The sequence below is a fragment of the Pongo pygmaeus genome, chromosome 3, assembly GCF_028885625.2.
Source record: "Pongo pygmaeus isolate AG05252 chromosome 3, NHGRI_mPonPyg2-v2.0_pri, whole genome shotgun sequence".
Lineage (NCBI taxonomy): Eukaryota > Metazoa > Chordata > Mammalia > Primates > Hominidae > Pongo > Pongo pygmaeus.
Genome location: NC_072376.2, coordinates 179,150,703 through 179,174,320, shown reverse-complemented (window position 1 = coordinate 179,174,320; position 23,618 = coordinate 179,150,703). Strand labels below are relative to the sequence as shown.

Below are 23,618 nucleotides of genomic sequence, written 5' to 3'. Positions count from 1 at the left end.
ACAATGCATTCAAACTCCATGCGTGTTGAAACTGGCCTGCCATTCCTACAGCCTCCACATAAATGTGCATCCATAGATATGTACACTCTATATAAGCATTATTTGTTTATTAAAAGTAGAAACACTTGTATATTTGGGAACATAGGTTGTATGTATGTTCCTGTGAGAATAGGCAACATTTTACATAACAATAGAGATTCTAATCCTCAAAATCCCTTTATTTTTAGATTATCAATTTATGTTATACTTTTAAAAATTTCACTATGTTACTTGACATAATTAAGGAAGACTTACTGAGAGAATATTAGGGACAATAGTTGGTCTAAATACTAAACAGTTATAAGCAAAAGGTCATGAGATTATAGAAAAACTAAATTAAGATAAAATGCAGATAAAAGCAAAAGAATAGTTAAAGTAAGCATCTTAGTAATAAGAAGGGAAAGTAATGCTATGAGTAGGGTAAAGTGAAGGTCAATGCATTTAGAAAATGAGAATCACAGAAAAAGGGGACCCCAAAAGAGAGAAAATACGAGAACAAATCAATCATTTAAGACGAGAGAAAATACGTTACCACTCGTATACCTTAGAAATGATCTCCTTCACAAATAAACTGCTAATATTGGGTTACTGTGAAGATGAAGTGTTGTAATAATAACCTTTCTCCTCCCTATGTGGACATCTGTTGTCCTCACAGTATATGGAATGCAAAAGATTATAAGACAGGCAAGTAGCATTAGCTACTAGTTGTTCTTTAAAATGCCTTATGCTTGAAAGGCTTGGAATCCATCATAAAGACAAAGGATTTGCCTTTTGGAAGCAGTGTCCAGAAACCTATTCAACCCCAGTGTCGAGCAGCTCTACCTTCCTTTCCCACACCGCTTGTGGCTATGTGATGTGGCAATGAATGAGGGTGTCTTATAGTAGTAGAGTGCCAGAGCTCTAAGGGATCATATTCTTTCTTAACACAGTAATGCATAAAGAGACTTTACTCTCCTGTCCCTAAAGCCAAGAGCAAGAAATGGCAATGAAAACAACTGCAAACTGAAGGAAACATATCCTCATACTATCCCCTTCCTAACTTTATTTCTGTATTGAGCTTTTTCATGATGAGTATGCATTGACTGTGTAATAACTAATAACTAATTGTGGTTTCATATGCCAACCTAATTTATATTTTTGGCATATATAAATAAATATAAGAATATACTACAAGGTATTTATCAGCTATAAATTTCATAAACTGATAGTATTATTTTAAGGAAAACTAAAATATATACATTTCAATGCCATCACTCTTCTGACACATTAAAAAATTTATATATCATTTAGTAGAGTTCAGCAGTATTTATAGCTTGCCTGTTAGAAACTTGCCCTCTTGGACTCAAGGCCCCACTTATCACAGACCATAAAACCCATAGTCTTGTATATACAACTATATTCTTTACCAGGTCAGTATTTTTTTAAGATTAACTTCTATAAAACAGTGCCATAAAATGCAGATCTAATAAAGCTGTGAGCAAAAACTGATGAGAAAAAAAGCTGGCATTAAAAGTAGCCAAATATATTTTATTGACTTCATTTGCCAGCATTTCTTTTATTTTTTAATTTCAACTTTTATTTTTAGGTACAAAGAGTACATGTATAAGATAGTTACATAGGCATATTGCACCCAGGTAGTGAGCATAGAACCTAACTGGTAATTTTTCAACCCTTGTCACGTCCCAGCCTCTCCCCTCTAGTAGTCCACAGTGTCTATTGTTTCCATGTTTATGTTCATGTGTGCTCAATATTTAGCTCCCACTTATAGGTGAGAACATGCAGTATTTGGTTTTCTATGCCTGTGTTAGTTGATTTAGGATTATGGCCTCCAGCTCCATCCATGCCACTAAAAAGGACATGATTTCATTCTTTTTTGTGACTGCCTAGTATTCCGGGTCTATAGGTACCACATTTTAAAAATCCAACCCACCATTGATGGACACCTAGATTCATTCCATGCCTTTGCTACTGTAAATAGTGCAGTGATGAACATGAGAATGCATGTGCCCTTCTGGCAGAACAATTTATTTTGGTTTGGATATATACACAGTAATGGGATTGCTGGGTTGAGTAGTAGTTCTGTTTTAAGTTCTTTGAGAAATCTTCAAATTGCTTTCCACCATGGCTGAAGTAATTTAAATTCCCATCAACAGTGCATAAGTGTTCCCTTTACTCCACAGCCTCAGCAGCATCTGTCATTTTTCATCTTTTTAATAACAGCTATTCTGACTAGTGTGAGATGACATCTCATTGTAGTTTGGATTTGCATTTCTCTGATGTTTAGCAATGATGAGCATTTTTTCATATGTTTGTAGGCTGATTGTATGTCTTCTTTTGAGAAGTATCTGTTCATATCCTTTCCCCATTTTTTAAATGGGGTTATTTGTTTTGTTTGTTGATTGGTTTAAGTTCTTTATAGATTCTGGATATTAGACCTTTGTCAGATGCATAGTTTGTGGATATTCTCTCTCATTGTGTAGGTTGTCTGTTTGCTTTGTTGATAGTTTCTTTTGTAGTGTAGAAGCCCTTTAGTTTAATTAAGTCCCACTTGTCAATTTTTATTTTCGTTGAATCGCTTTTGAGGACTTAGTCATAAATTATTTCCCAAGGCCGATGTCCAGAATAGTGATTCCTATGTTTTATTTAAGATTTCTTATAGTTTGAGGTCTCACATTTAAATCTGTAATTCATCTTGAGTTAATTTATGTATATGGTTATATATGGTAAAAGATAGAGTCCAGTTTCATTCTGCTGCACATGGCTAGCCAGGTATCCCAGTACCATTTGTTGAATAGGAAGTCCTTTCCCCATTGCTTGTTTTTGTCTGCCTTTCCACCACGGATTTCTAACAAAAGAGTAAGAATAAAACAAACTCCAAAGGAATACTCAGCTTTATAACCCCCTCCTCTCTGTATGAAAACCAAACACAATCCGAACTCAATTTATAAACTCTTACTCTCTTCTGGGTCATTCACAGATAAGTCACCCTATTTAGACTTACATGTACAGTTATGAATCTTTAACTCTACTCCATTTATATACTTGCAGTTATTGGTAAACCTACTGCATCAGTGTAGCTTAATGTCATTTGGCTTGTGGGAAGTATTTTATGCCAATATCATTGTCCTTATCCTGATAAGTCATGAGTGTACTTCATTTAAGGAAAAGAAGAACCTTAAACATATAACTATATGTAGAGCTCAAAGCTAACGATTTCAGAAAGAGAAAGAAGCAAAAAGGGAGACAGATATATCCACATGCACAGAGTGGCTGAGAGGGACAGAGAAAGAAACATAGAAAAAGAGAAGGAACAAGAGGAAGGGAGGGGGCTATTTGTTGAACATTTAAAAGTCCCGCTCATACCAATCAAAATAGCTGTTATTAAAAAAATGAAAAACAATAGACACTGGCAAGGCTGTAGAGAAAGAGAATGCTTACACACTGTTGTTAGGAATAAAAGCAGTTCAGCCATTGAGGAAAGCAGTTTGGAGATTTCTCAAAGAACTTAAAAGAGAATGACAATTCAACCCTGCCATCTCATTACTAAGCATATATCCGAGGGAAAATAAATCGTACCCCCGAAAAGACACATGCACTGGTATGTTCATCGCAGCACTGTTCACAATAGCAAGGCCAAGGAATCAACCTGGATGTCCATCAATGGTGGATTGAATAAAGAAAGTGTGATACGTATATACCATGAAATACTATGCAGCTATAAAAGGAATGAAATCATGTTCTTTGTAGCCACATGAATGGAGCTGGAGGCCATAATCTGAAGTGAATTAACTTAGGAACAGAAGACCAAATACCACATATTCTCACTTATAAGTGGGAGCTGAACATAGAGTATACTTGGACATAAAGATAGGAACAATAGACAGTATGGACTACTAGAGGGGAGGGAGTGGGAGGCGGCAAGGGTTGAAAACTACCTGTTGGGTTCTATGCTTAGAACCTGGGTGACAGGGTCATTCGCAGCCCAAAACTCAGCATCACACAACATTCCCATGTAACAAACCTGCACATATAGCCACTGAGTCAAAGATAAAAGTTGAAAAAAAGGCCAAGATAGAAGTCATTCCCAAAGATTTGGGGAACTAAAATTTAACACTAAAAGATATAGATATAGATATAGATATAGATATAGATATCTATCTATATATGTATATTTATATATCTCTCTATATATGTATATTTATATATCTCTATATATGTATATTTATATATATCTCTCTATATGTATATTTATATATCTCTCTATATATGTATATTTATATATATCTCTCTATATATGTATATTTATATATCTCTATATATGTATATTTATATATCTCTATATATGTATATTTATATATCTCTCTATATATGTATATTTATATATCTCTATATATGTATATTTATATATCTCTCTATATATGTATACTTATATATCTCTATATATGTGTATTTATATATCTCTCTATATATGTATATTTATATATCTCTCCCTCTATATATGTATATTTATATATCTCTATATATGTATATTTATATATATCTCTCTATATGTATATTTATATATCTCTCTATATATATGTATATTTATATATATCTCTCTATATATATGTATATTTATATATCTCTATATATGTATATTTATATATCTCTATATATGTATATTTATATATCTCTCTATATATGTATATTTATATATCTCTATATATGTATATTTATATATCTCTCTATATATGTATATTTATATATCTCTCCCTCTATATATGTATATTTATATATCTCTCTCTCTATATATATTTATGTATCTATATATGTATATTTATATATCTCTATATATGTATATTTATATATCTCTCTATATATGTATATTTATATATCTCTCCCTCTATATATGTATATTTATATATCTCTCTATATATATATTTATATATCTATATATGTATATTTATATATCTCTCTACATATTTATATATCTCTCTATATATGTATATTTATATATCTCTATATATTTATATATCTCTCTAGATATGTATATTTATATATCTCTCTATATATGTATATTTATATATCTATATATGTATATTTATATATCTCTATATATTTATATATCTCTCTATATATGTATATTTATATATCTCTCTATATATGTATATTTATATATCTATATATGTATTTTTTTCTTTTATTATTATTATTATTATTATTATTATACTTTAGGTTTTATGGTACATGTGCCCAATGTGCAGGTAAGTTACATATGTATACATGTGCCATGCTGGTGCGCTGCACCCACCAACTCGTCATCTAGCATTAGGTATATCTCCCAATGCTATCCCTCCCCCCTCCCCCCAACCCACAACAGTCCCCGAAGTGTGATGTTCCCCTTCCTGTGTCCATGTGTTCTCACTGTTCAATTCCCACCTATGAGTGAGAATATGCGGTGTTTGGTTTTTTGTTCTTGCGATAGTTTACTGAGAATGATGATTTCCCATTTCATCCATGTCCCTACAAAGGACATGAACTCATCATTTTTTATGGCTGCATAGTATTCCATGGTGTATATGTGCCACATTTTCTTAATCCAGTCTATCATTGTTGGACATTTGGGTTGGTTCCAAGTCTTTGCTATTGTGAATAATGCCGCAATAAACATACGTGTGCATGTGTCTTTATAGCAGCATGATTTATAGTCCTTTGGGTATATACCCAGTAATGGGATGGCTGGGTCGAATGGAATTTCTAGTTCTAGATCCCTAAGGAATCGCCACACTGACTTCCACAAGGGTTGAACTAGTTTACAGTCCCACCAACAGTGTAAAAGTGTTCCTATTTCTCCACATCCTCTCCAGCACCTGTTGTTTCCTGACTTTTTAATGATTGCCATTCTAACTGGTGTGAGATGGTATCTCATTGTGGTTTTGATTTGCATTTCTCTGATGGCCAGTGATGGTGAGCATTTTTTCATGTGTTTTTTGGCTGCATAAATGTCTTCTTTTGAGAAGTGTCTGTTCATGTCCTTCGCCCACTTTTTGATGGGGTTGTTTGTTTTTTTCTTGTAAATTTGTTGGAGTTCATTGTAGATTCTGGATATTAGCCCTTTGTCAGATGAGTAGGTTGCGAAAATTTTCTCCCATTTTGTAGGTTGCCTGTTCACTCTGATGGTAGTTTCCTTTGCTGTGCAGAAGCTCTTTAGTTTAATTAGATCCCATTTGTCAATTTTGGCTTTTGTTGCCATTGCTTTTGGTGTTTTAGACATGAAGTCCTTGCCCATGCCTATGTCCTGAATGGTATTGCCTAGGTTTTCTTCTAGGGTTTTTATGGTTTTAGGTCTAACATTTAAGTCTTTAATCCATCTTGATTTTTGTATAAGGTGTAAGGAAGGGATCCAGTTTCAGCTTTCTACATATGGCTAGCCAGTTTTCCCAGCACCATTTATTAAATAGGGAATCCTTTCCCCATTTCTTGTTTTTGTCAGGTTTGTCAAAGATCAGATGGTTGTAGATATGTGGCATTATTTCTGATGGCTCTGTTCTGTTCCATTGATCTATATCTCTGTTTTGGTACCAGTACCATGCTGTTTTGGTTACTGTAGCCTTGTAGTATAGTTTGAAGTCAGGTAGCGTGATGCCTCCAGCTTTGTTCTTTTGGCTTAGGATTGACTTGGCGATGCGGGCTCTTTTTTGGTTCCATATGAACTTTAAAGTAGTTTTTTCCAATTCTGTGAAGAAAGTCATTGGTAGCTTGATGGGGATGGCATTGAATCTGTAAATTACCTTGGGAAGGATGGCCATTTTCATGATATTGATTCTTCCTACCCATGAGCATGGAATGTTCTTCCATTTGTTTGTATCCTCTTTTATTTCCTTGAGCAGTGGTTTGTAGTTCTCCTTGAAGAGGTCTTTCACATCCCTTGTAAGTTGGATTCCTAGGTATTTTATTCTCTTTGAAGCAATTGTGAATGGGAGTTCACTCATGATTTGGCTCTCTGTTTGTCTGTTATTGATGTATAAGAATGCTTGTGATTTTTGCACATTGATTTTGTATCCTGAGACTTTGCTGAAGTTGCTTATCAGCTTAAGGAGATTTTGGGCTGAGACAATGGGGTTTTCTAGATATACTATCATGTCATCTGCAAACAGGGACAATTTGACTTCCTCTTTTCCTAATTGAATACCCTTGATTTCCTTCTCCTGCCTAATTGCCCTGGCCAGAACTTCCAACACTATGTTGAATAGAAGTGGCGAGGGAGGGCATCCCTGTCTTGTGCCAGTTTTCAAAGGGAATGCTTCCAGTTTTTGCCCATTCAGTATGATATTGGCTGTGGGTTTGTCATAAATAGCTCTTATTATTTTGAGATATGTCCCATCAATTCCTAATTTATTGAGAGTTTTTAGCATGAAGGGTTGTTGAATTTTGTCAAAGGCCTTTTCTGCATCTATTGAGATAATCATGTGGTTTTTGTCTTTGGTTCTGTTTATATGCTGGATTACATTTATTGATTTGCGTATATTGAACCAGCCTTGCATCCCAGGGATGAAGCCCACTTCATCATGGTGGATAAGCTTTTTGATGTGCTGCTGGATTCGGTTTGCCAGTATTTTATTGAGGATTTTTGCATCAATGTTCATCAAGGATATTGGTCTAAAATTCTCTTTTTTTGTTGTGTCTCTGCCAGGCTTTGGTATCAGGATGATGCTGGCCTCATAAAATGAGTTAGGGAGGATTCCCTCTTTTTCTATTGATTGGAATAGTTTCAGAAGGAATGGTACCAGCTCCTCCTTGTACCTCTGGTAGAATTCGGCTGTGAACCCATCTGGTCCTGGACTTTTTTTGGTTGGTAAGCTATTGATTATTGCCACAATTTCAGCTCCTGTTATTGGTCTATTCAGAGATTCAACTTCTTCTTGGTTTAGTCTTGGGAGGGTGTATGTGTTGAGGAATTTATCCATTTCTTCTAGATTTTCTAGTTTATTTGCATAGAGGTGTTTGTAATATTCTCTGATGGTAGTTTGTATTTCTGTGGGATTGGTGGTGATATCCCCTTTATCATTTTTCATTGCATCTATTTGATTCTTCTCTCTTTTTTTCTTTATTAATCTTGCTAGTGGTCTATCAATTTTGTTGATCCTTTCAAAAAACCAGCTCCTGGATTCATTAATTTTTTGAAGGGTTTTTTGTGTCTCTATTTCCTTCAGTTCTGCTCTGATTTTAGTTATTTCTTGCCTTCTGCTAGCTTTTGAATGTGTTTGCTCTTGCTTTTCTAGTTCTTTTAATTGTGATGTTAGGGTGTCAATTTTGGATCTTTCCTGCTTTCTCTTGTGGGCATTTAGTGCTATAAATTTCCCTCTACACACTGCTTTGAATGCATCCCAGAGATTCTGGTATGTTGTGTCTTGGTTCTCGTTGGTTTCAAAGAACATCTTTATTTCTGCCTTCATTTCGTTATGTACCCAGTAGTTATTCAGGAGCAGGTTGTTCAGTTTCCACGTAGTTGAGTGGTTTTGAGTGAGATTCTTAATCCTGAGTTCTAGCTTGATTGCACTGTGATCTGAGAGACAGTTTGTTACAATTTCTGTTCTTTTACATTTATTGAGGAGAGCTTTACTTCCAAGTATATGGTCAATTTTGGAATAGGTGTGGTGTGGTGCTGAAAAAAATGTATATTCTGTTGATTTCGGGTGGAGAGTTCTGTAGATGTCTATTAGGTCTGCTTGGTGCAGAGCTGAGTTCAATTCCTGGGTATCCTTGTTGACTTTCTGTCTCGTTGATCTGTCTAATGTTGACAGTGGGGTGTTAAAGTCTCCCATTATTAATGTGTGGGAGTCTAAGTCTCTTTGTAGGTCACTCAGGACTTGCTTTATGAATCTGGGTGCTCCTGTATTGGGTGCATATATATTTAGGATAGTTAGCTCTTCTTGTTGAATTAATCCCTTTACCATTATGTAATGGCCTTCTTTGTCTCTTTTGATCTTTGTTGGTTTAAAGTCTCTTTTATCAGAGACTAGGATTGCAACCCCTGCCTTTTTTTGTTTTCCATTTGCTTGGTAGATCTTCCTCCATCCTTTTATTTTGAGCCTATGTGTGTCTCTGCATGTGAGATGGGTTTCCTGAATACAGCACACTGATGGGTCTTGAGTCTTTATCCAATTTGCCAGTCTGTGTCTTTTAATTGGAGCATTTAGTCCATTTACATTTAAAGTTAATATTGTTATGTGTGAATTTGATCCTGTCATTATGATGTTAGCTGGATATTTTGCTCGTTAGTTGATGCAGTCTCTTCCTAGTCTCAATGGTCTTTACATTTCGGTATGATTTTGCAGTGGCTGGTACCGGTTGTGCCTTTCCATGTTTAGCGCTTCCTTCAAGAGCTCTTTTAGGGCAGGCCTGGTGGTGACAAAATCTCTCAGCATTTGCTTGTCTGTAAAGTATTTTATTTCTCCTTCACTTATGAAGCTTAGTTTGGCAGGATATGAAATTCTGGGTTGAAAATTCTTTTCTTTAAGAATGTTGAATATTGGCCCCCACTCTCTTCTGGCTTGTAGGGTTTCTGCCGAGAGATCCGCTGTTAGTCTGATGGGCTTCCCTTTGATGGTAACCCGTCCTTTCTCTCTGGCTGCCCTTAACATTTTTTCCTTCATTTCAACTTTGGTGAATCTGACAATTATGTGTCTTGGAGTTGCTCTTCTCGAGGAGTATCTTTGTGGCGTTCTCTGTATTTCCTGAATCTGAATGTTGGCCTGCGTTGCTAGATTGGGGAAGTTCTCCTGGATAATATCCTGCAGAGTGTTTTCCAACTTGTTTCCATTCTCCCCGTCACTTTCAGGTACACCAATCAGACGTAGATTTGGTCTTTTCACATAGTCCCACATTTCTTGGAGGCTTTGCTCGTTTCTTTTTATTCTTTTTTCTCTAAACTTCCCTTCTCGCTTCATTTCATTCATTTCATCTTCCAGGGCTGATACCCTTTCTTCCATTTGATCGCATCGGCTCCTGAGGCTTCTGCATTCTTCATGTAGTTCTCGAGCCTTGGTTTTCAGCTCCATCAGCTCCTTTAAGCACTTCTCTGTATTGGTTATTCTAGTTATATATCTCTCTATATATGTATATTTATATATCTATATATGTATATTTATATATCTATATATGTATATTTATATATCTCTCTCTATATGTATATTTATATATCTCTCTATATATGTATATTTATATATCTCTCTATATATGTATATTTATATATCTCTCTATATATGTATATTTATATATCTCTCTATATATGTATATTTATATATCTCTCTATGTATATTTATATATCTCTCTCTATATATGTATATTTATATATCTCTCTCTATATATGTATATTTATATATCTCTCTCTATATATATGTATATTTATATATCTCTCTCTATATATATGTATATTTATATATCTCTTTTAGCTCTCCCTTACTCCAGGTACTTTATTAGCTGTAGTACAGTAATTTGCTTTTCATACTGTTTCAGATATACAAAATATCTTTTTCACAGATCATAGTGCTTTCTTCAATGTGGTTTTATTGTATTAAACAAAATAATGTACACATTATTTCTATATTTCAAGTAAGAAAATGGCCCATTAATGTATTTTACACAATTGAAATCTAAACTAGAAACTATACTTCTAATTATCTTCCTGTTTATAACTGAAATATCCAAGAATTGTAGGCTAAAAAATAAATTACAGTATCATAAGGTTAGTTTTTTATTCTTCCTGACTTTCCTGCAGTTCAGTGTGCATACAAATCTCCAGTGTGCTTCTCAAATGCAATGTATCTAGACATACATTTAGAGATATAATCAAGATAGTTTTATACACAAAGTGTTCATTTATTTAGTTGCTGTTAATCAAATAATTTTCACTTTTTAAACGTTGAAAAGTATATGCCCAATGTTACTAGACATTAGTTAAGGATCATCCATATCTTTTGTCATAGCAGTATCATTCTCTTATAAATTCATTTTTTCCTGTGGAAATTTGAATTTAAAAAGTATACCACATATACATGTGTATCTTACATACATACATAAAACATTTTAAAGGGATTTATGTAAATATGAATGCAACTTAAGTAAACAGCATGAAGTAATAAATGAATGATTATTAAGTAGAAATGTCTTTTAGTACATGAAAAGTTAGGCAGACATATATTTATACGCAAAAAATTTTTGAAAACTCACTTTCATTATTGAATCATTATGATGTAAAAGGTTTTACATACAGCTTTAAATTCCAAAAATATCAACTGGCCCTTTAAAAACTTAATAGTCCTAAGTTACAAGAAAACTAACAATTACAGTAAAATTGAAAAAAAACATAATTTCTTACAATTTTCCTTAGCAAATCAGTATTAAGGAATAGGAAATCCCTTCTCTCAGCAGGAATGTCAACAGAATCCACTGGGTTGAATCAATGAATTAAGTACCATCACATACACAATTATGAACTTCCAGGGAAGTTTCCAGGTATTTCCTGGGATTATTCAACCAACTCACTTTTTCTTGCTTGCACTTGAGTTTTATCTGTCCAATAGAGGGTTCTATACCATATGTCAACGTGTACATATTAAATTTTTATGAATGAATTAGCTAGCCCTCTTCTACAGCCTAAAAGTTCCCTGGACTGACACCAGAAATCATAAAAATTTAACTAATACAATATTTTCCCAATAACTTAATATATAAATAAAGAACATAAGCAACTATCTATGTAAAACTCCAATGATTAAGATATCCATCATTTCTGATTTTCTGCAAACATTATCAGATTTGCAGCCAATTAAATCTTTTATAGTTATTGTTTTATTGTATCTGCAACCTTAAGTATCTAGAACAATATTTCCAAAAGTGAATTCTACAAGTAAGTATTAGGTAAAAGGAGGTTTCCTTGGACAAATAATTTGGAAAAGACTGTGTTATGCAAAGTTAAACATGTTTCTTTGCTGTAGGATATTTCAAATATTGTGAGTATACTGGAGGTGCATAGAATCTAGATTTCTAATGTGGAAAACAGAATCTTTTTCTTTCTCGGACGATTAAGGCATAGTGTTCTCTTGGAACATTAAGACCTTTCATGAATCTGCTTTTGAAACTTTATTTAGGGGCAAAACGCAGAGCAGTTCACTTGCAACTGGTTAGAACATTTTTTTTTACAACAAAGTTATAAAATTTCTACTGATAAAATTGTAATTTATATGCCATTAACTATGGTACTTGCGAGAAAAGATCATCCAGGATCCAGTTCTGAAGTTCAAATAAAGGATATTCTTTTTATGTTAGAAAGGAAACTTAGCATTTGACTATGAAATTATGCAACTATTTAATTAATGACTATCAAGCAACCATTCTATTTTGCTCTTTCACTCATTAAATTAAAAGAAATAAAACATACTATCCCTGTGTTTGAACTTTGATTTCAACAACTTGTTTTTATTTACAGCAATTAGGTGTTCCAGAGTTCCCTCCCGCCTCATTTTATGATTACTGACTTTGAACTGTACACGTCACTTGCCAACAGGGAGGGAGACAAACAAACAGTTGAGTAAATCATGACTTATTCATCTGGAAGAGCACAATCAAGTACAATCATGCTCTTGTGTTTGTGTAGTGCAATACCTGGACATCTATACAGCTTTCTTGCCTGTGCGATATCTCCTTTGCTTAGACGGGTTCGTTGACCAATTGCAGGACGTATGCCATTATCATCACGGGAGGGGAGAATGGTATCCAGAAACATCCCCCTGAAAAAAAGCAGAAGCAAACCACACCTAAGTCACCAAATGAAAACTCATGAATTCCTTACATTTATAAGGTTATTTATTTCAAACTCAAGTCAATCAAAGGGGAACTACACCTTGTGTGCTTTAAGCAGTGTATCAGGCTTTCAAAACACTTTCATCAAAGTAGAAAAAAAAATGCATGTTAAATGTGTATGCCTAGTATAAACTGAATGATGACATTCATTTTTTTCCTTGAAACATGTATGTTCTTAAAAATATGGAATACCTTATAATCCCCTACAAAGTACACCATGATATTTGTTTTGGTTTCCCAAGCAGATCTAAGAATTCCTTAGATTATCAGGTTATAAAACAATGATTCCTCATAGAGGTCTATTTCCCTAATAGCAAACTACAATAAATAATGTTGAAGTCACTAAAATTGTAAGAGTAAAATAAAATATACATAGGTTAATTTTTCTGAATTAAACTACTAATTTAACCTAAGTATTCTTAGAAGTCCAAGTATTACAGCATATGTTAAAAAAAAAAAAAGGAAGTAAAACAAAGAATGCCAAACCTTAGGGCAGTTTAAAGCAATTTTTTCAATTTTTCCATGGTAAAACTAGTAAATAAGAAAACCTAATCAATGCCCTAATAATGTTAAACTACTGTTAGTGAGTTGTTTGGGACTCAAGATTGTGGTAAAAGATTCACTAATTTTTCCTAATATGCATGACCTAAAGTTCTGAATATAGCGCCCTAAAAATACTTTCTAATTTTTTTAATGTATGTCAAACATTTATAGCCCTAAAGAAGTGGGAGCTTAAAAGTTACATGAACTGGGAGGCTATTCCAAGGGTTTGAGAAGTATGAGTTGTGTGTTTGTGGATTTACCAAAAACAAACAACAACAAAAAACCTTTCTATAAAAATATTTTAAATTAAGAAATAAAATTTTATAATATCTTTTAAATTGAGATAATGATGGAACACTTCTTTCCAAAAGTTATAAATGAATATAATGCATTTAAACTAACATTTGCATTAAAAGAACAGCATTTTCAGCTCTACTTAGCTTCCATTAGGAAATAGTTACTAGGTACTGTTCTAGGTCTGGATTTGTAGCAGTAAATAAAACAAACAGAAATTCCTTCCTTTATGATTCTAATATTCAAATGAGAGGAAAAAAACATTAAACAAACGATTAATAATCCAGGTAGTAATAGGTACTATGGAGAAAAATAAAGGTGAGAAGATGGGTATTGATTGTGCAGTGATGGGCTACTTTTAAATAGAGTGATCAAAGTGAAACTCACTTGAAAATTGACATTTTAGTCACACATGAAGAAAGTGAAGATCAGAGAAATATGGGTAACTGGCAGTAGAGTCTTTCCAGACAGAAAGAACAAGAAACACAACAGCTCAGAAATGAGAGGACCCCTAAAGTGTCTGAGAACCAGCCAGATAATTTAACTTTTACTCTGAGGACAACTGTTAATCTGTAGGAAAATGGTAAGCAGAGGAGTAATATGATCTATGAGCAATTTTATTACTAACTTCCCTAGCTCCTAGGTAAGGGAAAGGGCACTGATCTATAGATACAACTAATTCAGATAGGGAGACTGGAACTCTTTACTACAAGATCTAAACATCTACAGAACTCCATATGTACATTGTCTGAAAAGAGAGTAGAGAAATAGAGCTAGTGATTTATGGGAATTGACCATCAAAAGTGAGATCTGTGCATATTTCATAAGAAACCACTCCAGGTAGGCCAGTGTAACTGAAAAAGAAATGAGTTACAAGGTAGCATTGAGAAAGGCCTTGTAACTTGAGGCATGAGTCAACAGATACATTAATTACATAAACCCAAATTAATGGAGTATTAAATTTCTGTAGTACTTCAGTACTAACAAAGTATTCACCATTTTCTTTTTCTATTTCTAAAAACAAACTTGTGGTCTCTGGGGTTCGATTTTTTCCTAACTTTCAAAAAAAGGTTCAATTTGAAAAGGTCAACAACATCTTGGAGAGAATATATTCAATTTCAGACAAGAGAATTATGAATTTTGTTTCATTCTGTCTACTAAGGTAATCTCCCTTCCATTTTAAGGGAGTTAGTCACTCACTCTTTTCTTCTTTTTTTGTGGTCAGGAAGTTAGCAATTATTCTTCTCCATATCCTGACAAGTAAGCAATGCAAGATCTTACTGAACCTCCTCACTGAGCCACTATCAATAGGCAGAGACAGATCATATCATGGTTCACTTACTATTCTTGATTTGTTCTAACTACATTGAAAGAGCAAATCAGCTATACTTTTAACAAAAATTTGTAAAATTTTACAACTTTTTAAATGAAAAATAATCAGTCCACAGTTCAGAAGCATGTATATTACAAAATAGTCACTCATATAAAGACCCTACAGATACATTCCTATTCTTCCCATAAGTGATTTCCTAACTATATTGATGGGCAACATCATAAAAACAATTGGAACTTTTATAGACTCTGTGGGTTCAGAATTTTTAAAACTGAGAAACTTCAAATACCTACATTAACAGAATAAAGAACAAAAACCACATGATCATGTTAGTTGATATAGAAGAAGCACTTGACAGATTCAACACCCTTTCATAATAAACACACAAAAATCTAGGAATAGGAGGAAGCTACCTCAACATAATGAAAACTATATATAAAAATCCCACACCTAATGTCATAATCAATGGTGAAAACCTGAAATATTTTCTTTTAAGATAAACAAAGCAAGGATGCCCACCCTTGTCACTTATATTCAACACAGTACTGAAAGCCACAGCCAGGGCAACGAGAAAAAATAAAATAAAATAAAAGCCATCCAAATTGGACAGAAAGAAGTAAAATTCTCACTGTTTGGAAATGACTTGATCTTATACATAGAAAATTCTAACTGTTACACACACACACACACACACACACAAAACCCTGTTAGAACCAGTCAACGAATTAAGCAAAGTCATGGGATATAAAATCAAAATGCAAAAATAACTGCATTTTTATGCATTTACAACAAAGAATCCAAAAGGTAACTGATTCCATTTACAACAGCATTAAAAAAAGCTTAGAAATAAACTTAACCAAAGAAGCGAAAGATTTTACACTGAAAACTAAAGACACTGCTGAAAGAAATTAAAGAAGAGACAAAGATCCCTTGTTCCTGAATTGAAACACTTAACACTGTTAAGCTGTTAATACATCCAAAGTGATCTACAGATTCAATGCAATTTCTATCAGAATCCCAACAACTTTTTTTTGCTGAAATAGAAAAATTTATCCTAAAAATCCTATATGATCTCAAGATACACGTAATAGCTAAAACAGTTTTGAAAAAGAAAAAATATTTGAAAAATTCACACTCCAACTTTGCAGAACTGATTTCAAAACATATTACAAAGCTACAGTAATCAAAACAGTGCAGTATTGGTATAAAGACAGACCTATAGACTGGTGAAATAAAAGAGAGAGCACAGAAATAAACCATCATGTACAAGATCATATTATCTTTGACAAGGGTGTCAAGACTCCTCAATTAGGAAATGACAGTTTTTTCAACAAATGCTACTGAGAAAACTGGATATCTACATATAGAATAATAAAATTGGGCTCTTTTTTAAAAAAACACTTTAAAAAATTAACTCAATGCATTAAATAAATAAACATAAGACCCAAACTATACAACTTCTGGAATAAAACACAAGGGGAAAGCTTCATGGTGCTGCATGTGACCAGGATTTCTTGGATATGTCACAAAAAGCACAGTCAATAAAACCAAAATAGACAAACAGGATGACATCAAACATACAGCATTGTGTACATCAAAGGATGCAGCCAACTGAACGAAAAGGCAACCTACGAAATGGGAAAAAAATTTCCAAATTTTATATACATATATATATATACATATATATATGTATATATATGTATATAAAATAAGTGGTTTAATCAGAATATATAAAGAACTTCTACTACTCAACAACAAAATAATCAAATAACCTGATTTAGACATGGGCATAGGACTTAAATAAAGATTTCTTCAAAGATGATATACAAATGCCACCAAGCATATAAAAAGATGTTCACTAATCATCAGAGAAATGTAAACCAAAACCACAACGAGATATGACATCACACTCGGAATGGCTACTATTCAAATAACAAAAATAACGTGCTGGAGAGATATTTGCACACCCATGTTCATATCAGCATTATTCACAAGAGGCAGAAGCTACACAAGTGCCCACTGATGGATGACAAGATAAACAAAATGTGATATATACTTACAACGGAATATTATTTGGCCTTAAAACTGAGAAAATACTTTCACATGCTACAACATAGATCAACCTTGAGGAAATAATGCTGAGTGAAATAAGCCAATCGCAAAAGAACAAATACTATATGTCTCCAGTTATGTACAATATCAAAAGTAGTCAAATATATAAACAGGAAGTAGAATGGTGATTGCAAGAGGCTGAGAAGAGGTAGAAAAGAGAAGTTGTTTAACAGGTATAGAGTTTATGTTTTGCAAGATGAATAAGTTATGGACATCTGTTTCACAATAATGTCAGTATACTTAAATAACACTACTAACTTGTATGCCTAAAATGGTTAGGACAGTAAATTTGATGTTTTGTGTTTTTCCATAATTAAAAAAAAAGAAATTTCAAAAACTTTGAGGGAGTAGCAGAATGAGACCTGTGTCAAATTTTTCTTTTCCTGAAAATCATTTAAATATAAGTTAATAAACAGCTTCTTTAAAGACTTAAAAAATAAAATAATGTGAATGAAACAATCAGGCTATCCTTCTAACAGGTGGATATGATCTCCTGTATTGTAGAAGTGTTGAGTTTATTTATGAAAAATGCATAGGATGGTTTTGAAACAACAGGATAAGTAATAAACAAAGGCTGATTGGCATTCAGCTCATAAGCAGGTGTGGGTGAGGTGGACTACGGGCAACAAGAGCAGATTAATTTATGGGAAAATACACAATGTAACATGGAAAAAAAGTATAGAATAAGGGGAAACATACATTTAGAACTTTGCTAAAGATTTACCATCTGTGAAGGACAGAAAGCATAAATTGTTTTTCTCCACTCTCCAGTACCTTCTCTGTTCCAAGGAACCAAAACTCAGGTTAGTTCTAAATAATATAATTCAGTAGCAGAAGAGAGGCACTTTGACTGAACTGGAACCTATATACCCATTTGTTACATGTTTCATGGAAAACTCCATTCCAAGCATTTACCAGAAAATAAAATTCTGTAACTCTTTATGATTAATTTCAGGTCAAATTACTGGGTATGTATTTCTATCAAAACTTAAATTCATATTCTAGAAAAAATAAACATTTGGACAGTTAATTATATTTTAACAAATGAATGCGTATGTCTACAAATAATGTACTTTAGAAAAGCGCAATTTTAAAAATACAATTAACACAAATTTTTTAAATAATAAACTTTGGTTTGGAAAAAATGGATAATTAATAAATGTGTCCAAGTATTAAGGTTTCATTTACACACCCTTCTCTACTTTTTACCAAGAAAGTTTTATAAAAGCAGCTTAATAAATTTGAATATTTTTCCCTTTTCCTGACCTTCCCTTCAGAAATAGATGTCAATGAACTGTGAAATGGACATGAGTGGGCCAAAAAAAAAAAGAGCTGAAATGACATATGAGCATAAAACGGGCATAAATGGAAAAAGGGGTGAATTCAATGGTTTAACAGTTCCAAATTCCTTACCTGGGAACTATTTTCTTGATGACATCATCTTGAGAATGAAGTAGATCAAAACCCAAATTTATTGCATTCTTTAAAAGTAGCTTTAAGTCATTAATGACGTAATTTTAGGGTTAATAAGTGATGAACTATAATTCTAAATTATATGAGGTAAAATATCTTTCTAATCTGTTATTTGACAATTCATTTAGTAATATCAATTTTTGAGTGTAAGTTGTACTTGAGGAGTAGAAAATACACAGTATAAAGCACAAGTCGCCTAGATTGTGACATTTTAACTGAACTGCTAAATAACCTATTTAGCTTATGAATATCCAATTTTCATTAAACAATGCTTTGCCAATTTAACATGCTGATTGGTTTGGTAATGCTTTCAATTCAACTTTTTAATGATTTAGGAATATAAAACTGTTTACATAATTTATACCATCTTATCACTTTAAATTCATATATTTGGTAGAGAATGTAAAAATATATTTTTAAAATGCCTTTTAAATTCTTGCTCTTGTCTATAAATGTTCATGAATTATTTTTCTACTTTCTGCAGTGAGGTAGCAATATTTGAAAGTAATTCTAGTTCTAATGTCAGGCATAGCTTTGTGAGGAGCCACATGGAGGAAAGGAATTAAAAGTCAAAAGGTATAACCTGAGACTCCAACCTTGAGAAGGTGTTCCTGGCATAGTGCATGATACTGTCAAAATCATATCTTTCTCCAAGTGAGTTTACTTCTCCAGGCTCCATCTTCAGAAAATTGTACTCTTGACCTAAGAACCAGGGATAAACAAAATCTCAGAAGCCTTTTAACTGACAGAAAATAGACCAGAAGGCCTTTCCTACACCTGCATCTGTTCTTTGTGAAATGACCGATCTTGCTGATCGAATTTACATACAAAACACACAGGCACATGCAGAAAGCATCTGTCTTCACTCTACCATCATATTGAAAAGCAATATTGAATTGGAACAAAGTGTTAATTTCTGCAAAAAGGTGAACTACCAAAAAGCATACTTTGTTTTATATGTATGCTCTTTTACCACCTCATAATATTTATTTCTTTAAAATCTTACTGCACTTTTGGTAATGTACAAATAACAAAAAGTTATGTTTTTATCTAATGAGTTTCCCATTTTTATGACTAGGTTTGCCAGGTCACACAAAAATTATCTTCCTATTTGGTTTAGATCCTTTCTATGAAACAATGGGAGAAGATATAAAAGCAATATTAGTTAAACAGAGCTCTGCAGGCTTTAGCTCCACGATTTCACCACTCAAGATAGAACAATAACAGCAAATTCTCTACTTTCATTTAAAAATGAAACAAGTTATTCTTGATGAAAAGGCAGTTCTCCTTTGAGATTAAGAAGAACATGCTTCAGAACGTAAATGCTTTTTTAAATTTCCACATCTGTTAGTTTAACTTCTGGACATCTTCATTTTTATTAGATTTTTCAATTGCCTGTTTGTATCTGTATTGTAGTATTATTTCTCGAAATTTGAAAAGAACACAGACTTAAATTCAATGATTCCAGAAAGAAACATTTCTTAAAACAGAATTTAAACTTTGGTGACTCAGTTTCCACAATTTAAGTACCCAAAGATTTTACAAATCATATCACTTACGTAACAAAAAGCTTTGAAACATCAAAGTACAAAGAAAGATGAGCTACAGGAATTCTAAATTCACTTTTGGAGCTAAAAATGGAACTATTATGCCATTCATCTACTTAGGTTTTTAATTCCAATTGCCATATTTCAATCAAATATAAAAAGATCCCATTAATACAGAGTTTTCTAAAGGCAATAAAGAAATTGAGTTATGTCTCTCCAATATGTGATAAAGGAAATCTGGGGTATTCACTTGAGAATTAAGAATGAAGAATCAACCTGGAGTTACAGAACCCAAGTCCCAGACCAAAGTTTTTTAGTCTGTCTTTGAATGAATTTATACAATACATAATTTAAAATTAACTAACCAGACCTTATAATGAAATATGTGCTCCACAAATCTCTGAGAGGTCTATTTATGTTATAACCATTCTTGGGAAATATTCAACATTCTCTTCAACCCATGATAGAGGCAACTGTTAAAACACTTGTCTCATAAGGAATCTGAAGTCTAATATAACAAATCTATTATCAGATTTTCAAAAAGCTATGGATCTAATTTTATACTTATTAACCTGTAAGATTTCAATTGAGAACTTAATATGGGACCAGATTCTCTAACTAAAGCAAAATATTCCATAAAAATATCTGAAAGTAGAACATTACGCAACTTCAGCAATACATTTTAATGCATCTAACTTGAGAACTTAAAGTGTATATGAAACAATAATTCTTGTTAGTTAAAAACAGCATAGCCATGCACAACCCAAATAACAGAAAAGTAGACTTATTACATGAAAGGAAAGAGAAGCAGAATACATAGCACTAAGAGAAATCACATTTGACAATTTTAAAAATGGCAAGCCTCCTTCTTGAAATCATATTCTAACATGGATTAGAGTAACCCAATCCTTATACCAATTTGGTTCCTATCATAATCACTGATTTTGCATGTAAATGCGAAGCCAAAGTTTGTGCTTATTAGACATCAGCCTTGACTAAGACTTGATCTTAAGTTTCTGAGTGACAGCAAATCATAAATTCGTTGAAGATTAATCTTCAACATGAACACTTTTATACTGGAATTGCTCTGTTACAGTGGTTCCCATCATTCAGGAAATCTCACCCAATAGATTATTTTTTTCTGTTGGCCATAATGTTTAGTCAAAAGAAAATATTACAAACCATAATTTCCTTAGCACTGTTTTAGGACTGTACATTTATTTATACCTATATTTATATATAGGATTGTACGTTTATTTATAATGTTTTAGGATTGTACGTACATTTATAAATAAATATATATTTATTTATATATATACGTTTATTTATCCTAAATAAATAAATAATATTTATTTATTTAGGATTGTACGTTATATTTATATATAGTATATTATATATACTTCTCCTTGTTTTAGGTACATATTTATATTGAAACAGGATCCTATTTTTAAGAGTAAAAACCATTTTTGAAAGTTACATCTTTTATAAATTTTTTCCACATAATAAAATGTTTGGCAAATAGAAGACACTAATAACTCTTGTTAACAGCAAAGTTCTCATTTATGTGGTAGTTGAAATAATTTTCAGATTTATTTCCTCTTTATTTCCCTCCTAGTGATATATAGGACGAATCTTGATAGTCGGCTCGTTCATTAGAGTCTTCTATATAGCGGAGAATACTTGTTTTTAACTTATTTTGATATCTAACCCTACAGATCACTTCGCCATCCTTCAAATTATTTATTTCCTTGGCTTCCAGGACACCACAATCCACTGATTTTTCTCTTACCTTTTAGGCAATACCTTCTTAGTCTTTTAGGACATACTCTACTAAGTATTGCTTAAATATTGTTTTTACCCATTTTATAGTCTCAACCTTTTTTTCTTCTCCATCCAGTTTTTCCCTAATTAGTCAAATCTATGTCAAATTTTTATCTTTAGATACATACTGAAGTCCAGACTCACCTTTCCTTTCTCTACAAAATAAGGATCATACAAAGCCTTTTTAAATTCAAGGATATGCTAAATTGAATCATTGTTTGTCCTTCTCTTTCTCAAAAACATGCTGTTTTATCAATATTTCAATATTTCAAATGTTTCATGTGATGGTACCAACATTCATCTTGTTGCCTAAAAAGAAAACTTTTGAAGATTTCCCCTCCCATGATGATATTCCTCTTAAAATATTTTTGAAAGATTATTTCCTCTTCTTCCTCTTGATGTGTACTACCCTAAGAACTTAGTCACCTCTCATACCTACTTATTTAGATTTCTATTAGGTTTCCTGGACTTCAGGCACATCCCCCCCAACACCCAGTTAACGATCGCCATAAGTCTGACTGGGAAAATGAGTTCTCTTTATTTTAATCTGAACTTTTCCTGCTTATAATCCTTTAATTATTCCCCACTAGCTAGAGAATAAAACCTGAATTTCCTCCCTAGGTTTACATCATACAGAATCTTTTCTAAGTAAAGGATAAGATACCAACTAATCTCCCACTTGTAACTTACCATCAACCAAAATGGTCACATAAAAATAATTCAATTTTCTGTAATTGTAGCTTTGCTCATGAAGTTCTTTTCGCTTGAAATTTAATCACTCTTCTGTCCGTCTGAAATACTTCTACTTTACTTCTAAATTTCCATTCCTTTACAACTCCCTTGACTCACTAAGGCACTTTTCGTCACGCCTTGCTTGGACTCTACGGTATTCTCAACATATATTACTAACTACTGTCACTTTTCTCGCTCACTTGCAATCATTTATATATATGCACATATCCCACACTAAACTTTGTATTTTCCATGACAGTATCTTCAACGCCTAACATTGGCTTAATAAATAATTGGCATCAAATATATAATGAGCATATAAAGAGATCAGTTCTGTTAATTACAGAAGGAATTCAATGTTTGTAACAAAACTGATCATGAATAAGAAAATAAAAACACATTTTTACTTTGCTTATGCTTAAAATACATGCTTAAAATACCTTACAAGAAAATTCCAAACAACAGAATATTTTTTGGCAACTGAAATACACTGATCTTTATGCACGTAAAAGTTAAATAAAAAGTCTTACATTGAGGCCATTATCAAATATCAACTATCGGAGAAAAATAGGTTTTAAGTAGAAATTATATTTCAATTACTGAAAATTTTCCTAAGAATTTGTCTTCAGGGTAGTCAAGTTTAAGAGGAAAATCTCGGAAAAAACTATTTATATTAGCTTGGAAATGACTCATTTCACTGGATTTTCTCCAGAAATTGTACCTGGTATAACACAGATTCCTATGGTAGCAGCACATTTTATGGCAAACCCCGGGCCCTTTTAAAATCGTTATAGCATAAATTATAGAACTAAGTACAAAAAATGCTTCAGTAAAAAAGAAACATTTAATAATATTAATTTATGGCTCAATAGTTCACACCC

General features: G+C 32.7%; 1 protein-coding gene across 1 annotated transcript in view; it reads right to left on the bottom strand.

Moving 5' to 3' along the window:
* Positions 1–23,618, bottom strand: part of TLL1 (tolloid like 1) — a 235,589-nt gene that overhangs the window by 82,927 nt on the left and 129,044 nt on the right. Inside the window, exons 8-9 of the mRNA XM_054486131.2 lie at positions 19,234–19,339; positions 12,685–12,809 (exon numbers count right to left, since the gene is read on the bottom strand). Coding sequence (XP_054342106.2) covers positions 12,685–12,809; positions 19,234–19,339 — 231 coding nt within the window. The remainder of the gene's footprint in view (positions 1–12,684; positions 12,810–19,233; positions 19,340–23,618) is intronic.